Consider the following 14,259-nt stretch of genomic DNA (forward strand, 5'->3'; position numbering starts at 1 on the left):
AGAGCCATGTTTCACCTGTGCTCCTCCAACACAATTAGCTGAAGTGTGTTGGTTCTCGACTCAATTCAGTAATTCTGAATCCAGAGGACTGGAGTCATATAGTACGACGTGTGAATGTTGTGAGAGGATAACCACTATAGTGTACAGATAGCATATCAAAGCTCACATTTCTTTTTATAAAATGCAAATGAGCTTTGACCATTGTTTAAAGAACAACTGGTGAAAAATATTCTATGCTCTTTCATTGCGATGAAAGCCTTTCAGCCTGAAAACAGATGCAGAATGAATGGGCTCGCACGCACACGCGCGCAAAAAGCCATATACCGCAGGTATCCATACAAATGACCAAAGTTTGGTTCTGCTTATAGTTCCTTATCATATCCATCTGTTTAGATATGAGGTATACAGTGTAGCATACATAGCTAACATAACAGTGTGTAGTACTTTAATATTTTCTCTTTGGTCAACTCTCCATTGTATTGCCAATAAGACCAGGAGTGTCACAGCTCACTGGCTCGACTGGAGGTGCTGCTAGCCATGTGGTAACTTTGCTAGCGCTTTCTGATGTCTTGCACTCTTGGAGAAATCACAGCAAGACATCATACTGTACACTCTTGGAGAGCATACTCATTCTAACAACCACCCATGGTGTTGAAAGGCGGAAAACACTTAAGGACCAGCATGTACACATACGCACAGACATACAGTATGCATGTATGAAGTTCATCCTATGAATGTGTGGTTTATTTAACCACAGGTTAAATTTGTTGGTTTGAAAATATGGTAATCTTATTGAGTAGGTTTCCTATAAATAAGATGTACAACTAGCAGCTCAAAACTACTGCTTTCCACTGTGTTGTCATAGAATATAAGTGTGATGATGCACTGATGTATCGGCCATATATCGGTATAGGACGATATTTGCCAATATTGGTAACGGCAAATAAAAAGGACATTAATCGATGGCAGTAGCCGATATGTATCTGTTGTTGATGAGCATACATTTTGTGTTGGCTATGTTGGTGTGTTGGTTATCTGCAGCCTGCCAAGATTCTGAACATGTTGGTGTATTTCTTGTATTGGAGATTGTGGTACTTTCCCTGGCACAAAAAGAAAAACAACTAAAACTAAATAAACATCTATCGGTATCGGCTATTGGCTAAATTGTTATTTTAAATATCGGCCAAGAATTTCCATATAACTGTATAGGCTAAATTACAGTTCTTAAAGTTGACAATTATTTGTCATAGACAATTGTGATGTTTGGATCATTTAAACAGCATTAATAATAATAATAATAATAGCTCAGATTTATATAGCGCTTTTCTGAATACCCAAAGCGCTTTACAGGGAACACTAAGAACAGACTTTAATAAGAGAAAAAAGACAAAATAAAACATAACAGATACAGGGTTAAAAAGATAAAAGGATAAACGAGACGTCAACTGGGGAAAGCTATTTTGAAGAGGTGGGTTTTGAGTGAGGTTTTGAAAGAGGGGAGAGAGGGGGCAGCTCTGAGGTGGTTGGGGAGTTCATTCCAGAGTTTGGGGGCCGAAACGTAAAAGGCCCTGTCACCCCAAGTGCGGTACTTGGCCTTGCGGACCTTCAGGAGGTTGGCTTCACTGGACCTGAGGGAACGGGGGGGGGCATATGGTTCAAGAAGATCGGAGAGATAGGGGGGAGCCAGGTTATTGAGAGCTTTGTAGGTGGTGAGCAGGATTTTGTAGTGAATTCTTTGTTTGATGGGAAGCCAGTGTAGGTCGTGGAGGACGGGTGTGATGTGGTCTCTGGAGCGAGTACTGGTGAGCAGGCGGGCAGCGGAGTTTTGCACGTGTTGGAGTTTATTGAGGACTTTGGAGGTGGTGCCATAGAGAATACTGTTGCAGTAGTCAATCCGGGATGTGATGAATGCGTGTATGAGGGTTTCAGCGGCAGTGAGAGACAGAGAAGGCCGGAGGCGGGCGATATTCCTGAGGTGGAAGAAGGCGGTACGGGTGATCTGGTTTATGTGGGGGAGGAATGAGAGGGTGGAGTCAAATGTGACACCAAGGTTACGGATGTGGGGGGAGGTTGTAACAGTGGAGCCATCGATGTTGAGGGTGAAGTTCTGGGTGGAGCTGGTGAGAGAGTTGGGGCCGATGAGGAGGATTTCAGATTTGTTGCAGTTTAGTTTTAAAAAGTTATTTTGCATCCATAGTTTGATATCAGTGAGGCAGGTGGTGAGGGTGGAGTGGGTGGCAGCGGTGATGGTCTTGGTGGAGAGGTAGAGTTGTGTGTCGTCGGCATAGCAGTGGAACTGGAGGTTATGGTGACGGAGGATTTGCCCAAGAGGTAGGATGTAAATGATGAAGAGGAGAGGACCAAGTACAGAGCCCTGGGGGACGCCGTGGGTGACTGGGGCAGTGGAGGAGTGACAGTTGTTGATGGAGATGAACTGGTGGCGGTCAGAGAGATATGAAAAATGTGAGAAATGATTCACATTTATTGGTAGTGAAGGAGGAGGTGGTGGTGTCCATGGGTTTGAGCAGGTTGCTGACGGTGGAGAAGAGGGTTTTGGTGTTTTTGCTGCCAGATTGAATAATGGAGGAGTAGTGGGAGGTGCGCGCACTGTTGAGGGCTTCCTTGTATTGCTGCTGGTGTGAGTTGTAGGCCTCGGAGTGGACAGTTAGACCAGTTTTGTTTACTAGCCGTTCAAGCATTGCCTCTATCTCAGGTAGGCTACTACTACAGTAAATATATTTGGCTTGTAAAGAACTATTTACTGATGCAGGGAATTGGAAAGAACTGTAATCGATAAGCAGAATCGGAATCAATAAAATCTTGATGATAACCATCCATTGAATGTACACACACAGCACAGAGACGCATGCATTCACAATTCATTCACAATTAGCAGACGCACTTATCCAAAGAGAGAGTAAATGTGGCTCATGAATGTAACTCGCACAATCACTCAGTCACCCGCCAGCTTGCCCCGTCGCCTATACCCCACACACCACACATTCATCTGCAGTGGACTGGAGGGGGTAAGAATGAAATGACAGCACCCCACGTACCCGTCAGTTTAACTCAACAAGAAGTCGGGGCAGAAAATCATTGCAAGGAGTCCCACGGTCCCTCCAGAAGGAGGCTGCCAGCCTCTCCGTGATCTGCTATCATGTAGCTTGTCTCTTTAATGTCAGCGCTAATAGCACCTAGACACTGGACTGGGACATGACTGGCTACTGCAGGCCATGGGTGGCACACTACCAATCAATAATTTACACACCAGCAGCCAGCTCTGACTGTGTGTGTGTGTGTGTGTGTGTGTGTGTGTGTGTGTGTGTGTGTGTGTGTGTGCAGTGTGTGTGTGTGTGTGTGTGTGTGTGTGTGTGTGTGTGTGTGTGTGTGCATGCGTCGGCAAAGTTACTGTGTGCACTGACGTGTGGCGCTCTGCACCTGCTGTGGAGATAGGGCTTTGGCCAATCACAACAAAGATTGGGGGGAAGTTTGAGTGACACAACACTGCCGTGTCTGGCTGAGATATGATTCATTCTGTTATCGCTTGCTCTCTCTCTCTCTCTCCCACATCACACTGCTTGCTCTCTCTCCCACATCACACTGCTTGCTCTCTCTCCCACATCACACTGCTTGCTCTGCCTCTCTGTCACAATGGCTTAACAGCATGAGAAAGCTTTAATAATACCCTCTTCTCATCTCTCCCCTCCTCCATTCTCCTCTCCTCTCCCCACCTCCATTCTTCTGTACTTCTCTCTCCTCTCCTTTACTTCTCTCTCCTCTCCTCCTCTCCTCTCCTCCTCTCCTCTCCTCCATTCTTCAATACTTATAGTGTTCTCATCTCTCTTCGTCACAGTTCATCCAATATAATAAAATACACAAATCACAGTCCAGTCTATCCAAAATGAGCATCAACCAATATAATCGTGGCACAATCAGCAAACCCCTTAGCGCACACTCATCTGCTCATACTATACACAACAAAGGACATTTTAATTAGCCACTGAACATATCATGATGCTCACTGTGCTGTCTTTCTATAATGTATTAAAATTAATGAATATCTTCCTCTGAGTTCAAATACAGTTGATGAGAATGTCTTGGGAATGCTGGATTAGAGAGAGGGAAAGAGAGAGAGAGAGTGAGTGCATGTGCACGTGTGCGTGTGTGTGTGCGCGCGCGTGTGTGTGTGCGTGTGCGCACCAGGCAGTGTTCCTACCCTGAAGCAGTAGTGTGGGTGTACTCTAATGCCTCGATGTCATTTATATCTCCAAACCAAAACATTGTCGATGATTGCCGCTTGTTTACATGCTTCCAGAAGGATGGAACTACGTCATTTGATCACTCCAGTCCATATTCTTTTCCTCTCTGTCTCTCTGGAGATTGAGCTGCACATTCTCATTCTCAATGGCGCTGCAGCAACAAGTTGTTTCTGTCAGTAATTATGAATATCATGTTCCACTCAAGTGGTCTTGAGGCATGCAGGGAATAATTCCGTTCTCACCAAATCATCTGTTCTCTCAAATCACTTAACTAGCATCTTCATTAGGAGCTCCACACCCTCTACCATGAGAACTGCTCTGCACTTGATTCATGCCAACCTGACTCACCAGGATTTATGGGTTTAATTTCAGTTTTTCTATTCCTGACAGTTGATTGATATGCCTGTGTATTGGGATTAATAATGGAATGGCTATAAATTGTACTTTTTATAGCCTACCACAGTTTGAGTATCAGCTTGCATTCACCTGTTCGGACCTCAGGAGCTCAGTGCTGCTAAATGTGCCTGTCAGAGATGGGCATACATGTCCTTTCTCTGCATTTTCTATCTCTGTTTTTAAGTGGTGCAAACCACTTCCTTAAGTGAGTATGTGTGTGGGTGGGTAGCTGGCTGGCTGGCTGGCTGGGTGGGTATGATGAGCATGAAAACAGCATGGCTGTTTTTCACCACCTGTGTGCAACCTAACACACACACACACACACACAAACACACACGCACATAACTACACCATAACTGTATATATGGTGATTTCAGGTGTGCCAATACAGTAAGTGACAGTACAGTACAGTACAGTACAGTACAGTACAGTACAGTACAGTACAGTACAGTACAGTACAGTACAGTACAGTACAGTACAGTACAGTACAGTACAGTACAGTACAGTACAGTACAGTACAGTACAGTAGAGGGACCCCCACACGGTAACTCTGTCATTTCTCAACCGTTTCAGACGCGGGGCGGCTCGCCATAAATCGGGCCGGCACCCTGGATGCATTCCTGTGCGTCTGGACATCCCCCCCACCCCCGGGAACCCCCACACAGAGTTGAACCACTTACTTCACATGGGTGTGATTTTTTTTAGTGTCTATGTGCAATTCTTGGCAATATGTGTGCGGCTGAGTGTGCGCGCATCGATCTCAGCGTGTGTACATTCTGTGATTGAAATAGAAATACCACCAGAAAAGAATGACAGGCGAGTTCAGAAGAGAGTGGGAGGAAGGGTGGTGACAGGCCACAGAAAGGATATTAAGGCTCCATCCCTTCAGGCTTCAGGGTGGCTCCTCTTTGTGTGATAAAATAAATATAAAATAGCATAATATTAAATCCTCATCGCTCAGAGCTGTCTTCTCTCTTTGATATTTTCTACAGCATCATGCTGACAGATAATGATCACATTATGTGGTGGAGTGTCGCACACTTTCTCACGTTCTCATCATTTCAGCACCATCTTACATTTGTGCATTCTTTCAAGTTCCCCCCCCCCCCCCCCCCCTCTTTCTCTTTTTCATTCTTAATTATACGCCCCATGCCCTTTATTTCAGTTTCTCCGAGTCTCCTTGTCTTTCTCTGACTGACAGAGAGGACAGCATGCTGACAGGAGAGCAGAAAGGGGCCCCGAACAATCCCACAATCCCTCAGTGACTGCATGGGGGAGCCAATGATGTTGTCTGCTTATGAGAGAGAAGTGACAAATTACAAGAGCTGTCAGATGCCACCATGACATGGTTCCTCGCAGGCAGGCCGGCCCGCCACGTGCACACACGCATGTTCATGTGCACACACAAAATGTTCGAGGCACTGACTGCTGGAAACGCTAACACCAGAGGACACAAAGTATAAATATGTTAGTAGCTGTCTGGCAACATACTAAAGAATCTCAAACATGATACAAAATTGATTAGCTTTCCCTGAGTGCTGTATATGTGAGTTGATTTTGTTGGTAAAGCACACACAAACACCTACACAGCACGCAAACAGCACAAATACATCTGTGCTTCCATTCCAGTCTTGATTAATTTTACATTTTGGACTACATGAAAAATAATGAGCAATATAGGTTAAACATTAAACTATTGATCTGATGGCTTTAATTGGCAAAACATATACTGTATTGATTTTTGTGTTTCTGTGAGGTTGATCTGGAGTTATAGATAACATAGTGTTCTACAAAGACCCTGGTAAATATACTGTACTGTACAAAAGAACCCTATAAGAACACAGTTTGCCGGCCACTGCTACAGAGCTGATCATGAGGTTATATCTTCCCTTCTTCTCTGGAAGCCTGCCTCAAAGCAGACCAGACGTAGAAAACTGTTGTTCCCTGATCCCATCGCTATAGGGACACATGCATCAGTAAGCAGGAACTGAGGATGGCAATGAAGGACCGGGAAGTCTGGCGTGTCATTGTGAAATCCATGTAATGATCTCGACCGCGGTCAAAAAATGATGACGTACAAAAAAGAAGTAAAAATAATGGCAACTTTATATTTAATTTCTGATTGGTTAAAACATGTTTTATATATATCTGATAATTCTTATAACATTAACACACATTTTATTTTCTCAGATGGTATATTGCTATTTAGTTACTGTATTTGTACATTTTGGATTACACACGCTCACTGTACTGCATGCATGCGCGTGTGTGTGTGTGTGTGTGTGTGTGTGTGTGTGTGTGTGTGTGGGGCTGATAGTAGTGGGGTTGATCTGAGTGGATGTGACAAGTCTAAGTGTGTGTGTATCCTCGATCGCTCCAACTGTATGTAGTCCTTTAATCTATTCAGGCACGCATATCTCTCACTCCACCCACCCACACACACACACACACACACACACACACACACACACACACACACACACACACACACACTCATTCACATAAACACACACCAGGTTTCTTTCATGTGAACTCACACATGCGTGTATGTCAACACACGCATGCACGCGCACACGAATGCACACACATGCATGAACAATTGAACATACATGCGCACGCACACACACACACACACACACACACAGACTTGCCGTTGACCACTCCTCTAGGAATTAAGCCTGAGTTTGCCTTATAGTTGCGAGCCATGTCATGCACCGGAAATAGACGACCTACAAGCTCACAATCTTCTGCAGAGATTGTAGATCTGACAGCTTGTATATCTGCTGTTTTCAGTGTGCGGCACCCGCTTGCAACTTTGGCTCAATCATAATTCCCTTTTTCCTGCCACTCCCTCTGTGACACACTTAACGGCACGCAACCGTACTCTCTCACACACACACACACACACACACACACACACACACACACACACACACACACACACACACACACACCATCTCGTGCTCTCAAGCCCAACTCTGCGGCTTTTGTCAGGGGAGCACCACTTAGGCACATTCTCACACACACACACACACACACGCGCACACAGAGCACGCACACGCACGCGCAGTCGCAGTCGCGCACATACACACACACACACACACACACACACACACACACACACACACACACACACACACACACTCATGTCTTAATCATTTTCTACCTCACATACAAGGCTCAACCACTTAAGCTGGGTCTCTCTTACTGTCTCGTGCTCGCAGCCTCTCTCTGGTGCTCCAGGGCCATCTCTGTGCTCTGATGTGTCTTGTCTGGTCTCGTGTGTGCGTGACTGCGGCTGGGCTTGGCAAGGGCGAATTAGCACAGCGACCCAGTTTGGTGCCAGGGAGACAAGACATCAGTAGTTGAACAGCTCTCTCCGTCTCTGTCTCGGTCTGTCTATCTGCTGCAACTCCTCTTTTTTGTTTAGACATGCTAAGCTGTTCCATCATGTGCACAATTTGCATTGCTGCGTGGATGCTAATTGCTTGCAACTAATTATAGAAGGTGTGTGTGTGTGTGTGTGTGTGTGTGTGTGTGTGTGTGTGTGTGTGTGTGTGTGTGTGTGTGTGTGTGTCTCTCACTCTCTCTGAACCGGTCACATCCAGAGTTCCAGACACATCTCTCACAGTATACACATTCACTTACTCCAGTAAACACATTTGACAAGATGTTCACACTGTGCCTAACCAAGAGAGCTTTCCTCCTCCGGCCACTAATTGGTAATACATGACTGAGACCGGTGGATGTGTACGGTATGTTGTAGAGGTGGTTGTGGTGTTGGAAGGGGGGTTTATGAGTCTGCGGGGAGCCGCGAGAAAGCCGGTGTTGCGTGTCTCGTTCGCCTCGTTTAGCTGACAAAATGCTTTTAGCGTTTAATTATCCAATGGTCTGTGATTAATAGGCTTTAATTACTGTAACCCATGGCAACTTTGAATATGCACAGGTCTCTAAATGAGGGCAGCCCATCAAAAAATATAAACAAAAGGCACAAATTAAGAGATTGGACGTATGTGTGTGTGTGTGTGGGGGGGGGGGGGGGGGGGTTTGTGCATCTCAAAATTAATTAATTTAGGCATTCCTCGATCATCAGGCATAAATAATGGAAGTCACATTTTAGAAAAAACTAATGAATTTGTACTATGATTTTAATAATAACAGTCACACCCCAGAACTTTGAACTGGCTTTTCACCATGAACTTATTACCATGAACTTTATCCAAACATGATTACCATCCAATGAAGACAACAAACTGGCCTTTTCATCAACCAGAAAAAACTACCCCCAAGAAAATACCCCCCAAATTATTTGTGGGGGTCTCCAGATAATTTAAAAAAAAGAAGAAAAATTTAAAGATTTCTCTTTTTACAGACATGGCCAAAGCATTTCCGAGGGTCCCCGGCCAAAAACGTTGAGAACCCCTGAACTAGAACACCCAATATAGCCAAGGCGCAAATTGACTAGTGACGGGCAGGCACACTGAAAGTCTCCAAGGCATTCCATCACACTTGACTCACCCACACAGGAGTCTCTGTGCACCTCGAATCCAGCAGAGCAGACACACCTTCCGATGGGCACCAGCCACTCGCCCTCGGCGCTGCAGTACATCTTGGGCGTGTCCCTCTCTTCGGCGTGGTCCACGCACTGACCCCTGACCTCCACCAGGGACGAGGAGTCGGCGCCCGTCACCACGTCCGTGAACACCGCCAGGTTGCGACTCACGCCCACACACCGCTTGTAGTACACCCTCACCGAGGTGAGGGCGATGCACGCCCCGATGTCCTGGAAGGCCAGGTAGAACCCACGGCGGCTCAGAGGACCAACGCCACGCACCTGTGGGGCAGTGGTGGAATAAGTACTCAAATATATACACTACTGTGTATATAGCAGGGCTACGTTTTATAAAATTAAAATCTACAAAATTACTCAAATAATTGTATAGTGGCGTAAGAGCAACATTTTTGCCTCTGAGATGTAGTGGAGTAGAAGTAAAAGTATTGGAAATTGGGAATACTCAAGTAAAGTACAAATATCTGAAAAGTGTAACTTAGTTACTTTACACCATGCTGTGGGGGACAGCAGAGCAACATGGACGTCTTTCATTACAATTTAGTTACTTTACACCATACTGCTGTGGGGGACAGCAGAGCAACATGGACATCTTTCATTACAATTTTACAATTTAGGCATTTAGCAGACGCTCTTGATCCATCTTTCATTATCATCATCATCATCATCATCATCATCCTCACACTTCTTATATCTATTGTGCTTTAATGCCACATAACTTGAAAGCCTGCACAGAGCACAATAATTTTAAAATAAATGTAGAACAGATAATGCTTGTGTGTCAAGGCATGTTCAACTGTTCATCATTCATATCATACCTCGTCTAACAAATCGGCAATACACTGCGCAAACGAATACGAAAATCCCTCATTAGGAAATTTAAATTAAATCTTTAGAAAACTGGCACATACTGTATAGTTTAGTAGTTCTACATATCTCCAAATACATCAGGGGCCCTGATATAAAATGTCTTATTAACTTCCTTATTAAGTTCTCTTTTCTGTCTCCAACAACAGCTTGGGCATATGGACTTCTTGAGATAGTGACAGATAATAACCTTGTTAAAATCGTCTTAATTAAGATTTTGGATGGGAAGCGCATCTGGTCATCTCTGTTTTTGAGTTACAGTGTACAATAGTGATTTTGCAAGGCCACGTATTCGGAATGGCGGTGCGCCGGAAGGCCACTCTGTCCCCATTTCGCAAGACACAAGTTCACGCAACTAGCCCACTTGCTCACTCACTTGAACTCAAGTTTCCTGTGTTATTATTATTTTAGTATTGCAGCACAAACAACAAACTAAGAAGTAACAATTCAAATATTCTTACTTAATCCATAATTAATCACACCTTCACATCGTTGTCAACGTCTACAATAAAGAAACAGATTGAGCCAGCTGTATCACACTCACCACATGCAAAGATTTTGCCTGCCATGCAAAAAAGTTCAATTTGATGTCCTAAGCTATAAGAACAGAAAAGAAAGATAGCGAGCTAAGCTAAATTACCTGAGAAGAGCTGTTTCAATAAGATTCAAGAGAACTACTGTAATACAGCTAGCAGGCATGCACACCTAACTCTCTGTTATTATCATTAGGTATTGGGCTTGTGAGTTGATGGAAGGTGTTAGAAACAGCTGTTCTACAGCATGTCAGGGAACAGAGAGAGAGAGAGAGAGAGAGAGAGAGTGTAAACTTTATTGTCCCTGGGGGGAAATTTGTCTTGGGCACTGCACTGCTGCAGTCCGCATGCTTTGCATTAAAAAGAACATCACAAAAAGTGAATGCCAGTCTCTAACCTTATGAAAAAACAATGTCACCCCATTAATTCATTGTTTAAGAATGCATTCTTGTCACAGGGCCTGACTGTAATGAATGTTGTGTATGTACCTCAGTGTTTAGTTTGAGTCTGCGGACCCCCAGGTCTACACCAGTGAAACTCTCATCGGCAGCAATGGTGTCAATCTTTATGAACTGGTTTTCTCTGATGGACGCGCCCGCTGCTCTGTCAGACTCATAGTAGTAGAGGTTGAAGGTTTCCTACAGAAGATACAACAGCGTCATTTGACTGTGTTTGTATAAAACACCTACAGTAATTAACACTTTACTGTGTATTCTTTATATATAGAGCAATTAAATACCTAATATATAATGTGTACTGTATTGTGTATACTACAAGTAAAACGACAACTGAGATTTTGACTAGTGCTACTCATCATCATCATCATCATCATCATAGTTATTATTACACTTAATTCTCATATTAACAAATGATCAAGTTTGATTACAACACTTTGCATTGGAAACATTTTGAATTAACATTAAACACATTCGAAACATAACTTGAAAGCCTGCACAGAGCACAATCATTTTAAAATAAATGTAGTACAGATAATGCTTGTGTTTCAAATGTTCATCATTCATATCATATACCTCGTCTAACAAATCAGCAATACACAGCAAAAAAACGAATACGAAAATGCCTCATTATGAAAATGTAAATCAATTTAAATGCAATGTATCTTAAAAAAGAAACTGACTCTATAGTTTGGTTCTACATATAAATACATCTCCAAATGAATACATCAGGGGCCCTGAAATAAAAATCCTTATTTAACTTTTGTCTTTAGACCTTGCAATAAGACTCCACCACTTGCACTGCTTAATTGAAATGTCCTTTATAGACTACTGAATGTTCCAAACTCTGGAACTCGTTTGTAACCGTTGCCCTGGGAAACAGCATAGAGAAACACTGGGTTAACAGTCAGTCTCTCTCTCTCTCTCTCTCTCTCTCTCTCTCTCTCTCTCTCTCTCTCTCTCTCTCTCTCTCTCTCTCTCTCTCTCTCTCTCTCTATATATATATATATATATATATATATATATATATATATATATATATATATATATATATATATATATATATATCCCATTTTGGACGGGAACCCCTTTTGGTGTTAGCATTATGTTATGATTTAGCTATTGAAAAATAGCAGACCTACAAGCTCATACGAGCTTGTAGGTCTGCTATTTTTTGAAAAATCGAAGAACCACTGACATAGAAACATAGCTTTTTCAGAAAACTGTCAGGATGTAGAAGACATTTTTAGAATCTGATCTCAGGCCTAAATGGGATATATATTTATATATACTGTGTGTGTATATATATATATATATATATATATATATATAATTATCACAATTTGTCTCTCACTCAAGCTATCCTTCCCCGAACTCCCCTACTCTTTGATGTCTTCCTGCTCCCCTGCTGGTTCACCACATGTGCTGCCTATAATCTTCCTCACAATCTGCACCTAGCCCTGTCTGTGTGGCGGACGGGACACATTACCTTGCAGGTGCCCAGTACACCAGGCATGCTGTTACAGTCCCTCAGGGTGAACTTGACCTCGATGTAGATCCGCCTGGCTCCATCGCGCTGCATCCACAGTGTTCTCAGCCAGTTGTTCTGACTTGGACTCATCACGTTGCATACCTGCTCAGATGATAATAATAATAATAATAATTCACTGCGAAATGTGAGTCTTAACCAAATTCTATTCTTAGTAAAACAGACTTCTGTCTACACCATATTTATTTTGCCAAAAAATAAATAAATATTAAAAAAAATGAATTAAAATTAAATTAAATTAATACAAAAAATGTACATGCTCACAACAATTAGATCTGCTCTGCTAGATTATACTGTGTAGGTGGGTGACATCTGATAATCACAGAATAAATCAACAGAATAGAAAATAAATTCTAGCAATCAAATAATCAGTTTAGTCATGCATCATGTAAACTAATGTGTGCTATTTTCAACCTAATCAAAGTGTGAATGCTGTCTAAATGAATTAAATTCATTTAATGTCTAAATTAATGTAGCTTCATTACTTATAAAATAATTATGGACAGATACATTGATTTTGAATAATAAGTACAAAGTAAAAAAAAACATTATTACAATAGTAAAATAAAGTAAGGTAAAATGAGGAGAAAAAGAGGTGGAGTAGGAATGAAAAATCATTATGAACCATTTGTGTCATCGTCGTTTTCATGCTGACGGTGGCGTGCATGGGGCTTTGTTACAGAAGTTGCAAAGCACACATAGACAGAACACACATATCCAGCCATATGTAGGCCTGCACACATAGACAGAACACACATATCCAGCCATATGTAGGTCTGCACACATAGACAGAACACACATATCCAGTCATATGTAGGCCTGCACACATAGACAGAACACACATATCCAGCCATATGTAGGTCTGCACACATAGACAGAACACACATATCCAGTCATATGTAGGACTACACACATAGACAGAACACACATATCCAGCCATATGTAGGACTACACACATAGACAGAACACACATATCCAGCCATATGTAGGACTACACGCATAGACAGAACACACATATCCAGCCATATGTAGGACTACACACATAGACAGAACACACATATCCAGCCATATGTAGGACTACACGCATAGACAGAACACACATATCCAGCCATATGTAGGCCTGCAGACATAGACGGAACACACATATCCAGCGATATGTAGGACTGCAGACATAGACAGAACACACATATCAGGCGATATGTAGGCCTGCACACATAGACAGAACACACATATCAGGCGATATGTAGGCCTGCACACATAGACAGAACTGACTGCAGCGGATTGGCCCAGAGAGCAGTAGAGATGGATGGCCACACACTGAGACTATTACACACCTGGTAGGTGTGGATGGGAGTGAAGTACTCGTCCATTTCATTAATGGCATCCCACTGCAGAGAGACAACAACGGAGGCAGGTGGAAAGACAGAGAGAGAAACAAGTTCAGATTAATATGCAGCTATAAACAACAGAATGAACTGAATTCCCAGATGATTCACTATGCAATACCCCGACTCCCTATTTTTACATCTCAAGTGCAACGATTTGATGACTTTTTATCAAACAAGCGGCAGCCAATGCGACTCAAAACAAAAACAAAACAAAACAATAATATTTCATGTTTCCAGGATAT

At 42.8% G+C, this 14,259-nt stretch overlaps 1 protein-coding gene across 1 annotated transcript in view; it reads right to left on the bottom strand.

Moving 5' to 3' along the window:
• The window catches only part of epha8 (eph receptor A8), a gene marked incomplete at its 3' end in the record, with an annotated part of 106,112 nt that overhangs the window by 46,234 nt on the left and 45,619 nt on the right, over positions 1 to 14,259 (bottom strand). Inside the window, exons 3-6 of the mRNA XM_080786009.1 lie at positions 13,964 to 14,017; positions 12,570 to 12,713; positions 11,114 to 11,263; positions 9,174 to 9,489 (exon numbers count right to left, since the gene is read on the bottom strand). Coding sequence (XP_080642135.1) covers positions 9,174 to 9,489; positions 11,114 to 11,263; positions 12,570 to 12,713; positions 13,964 to 14,017 — 664 coding nt within the window. The remainder of the gene's footprint in view (positions 1 to 9,173; positions 9,490 to 11,113; positions 11,264 to 12,569; positions 12,714 to 13,963; positions 14,018 to 14,259) is intronic.

The sequence above is a fragment of the Protomyctophum bolini genome (assembly GCF_963924005.1).
Source record: "Protomyctophum bolini genome assembly, chromosome: 2".
Taxonomy (NCBI): domain Eukaryota; kingdom Metazoa; phylum Chordata; class Actinopteri; order Myctophiformes; family Myctophidae; genus Protomyctophum; species Protomyctophum bolini.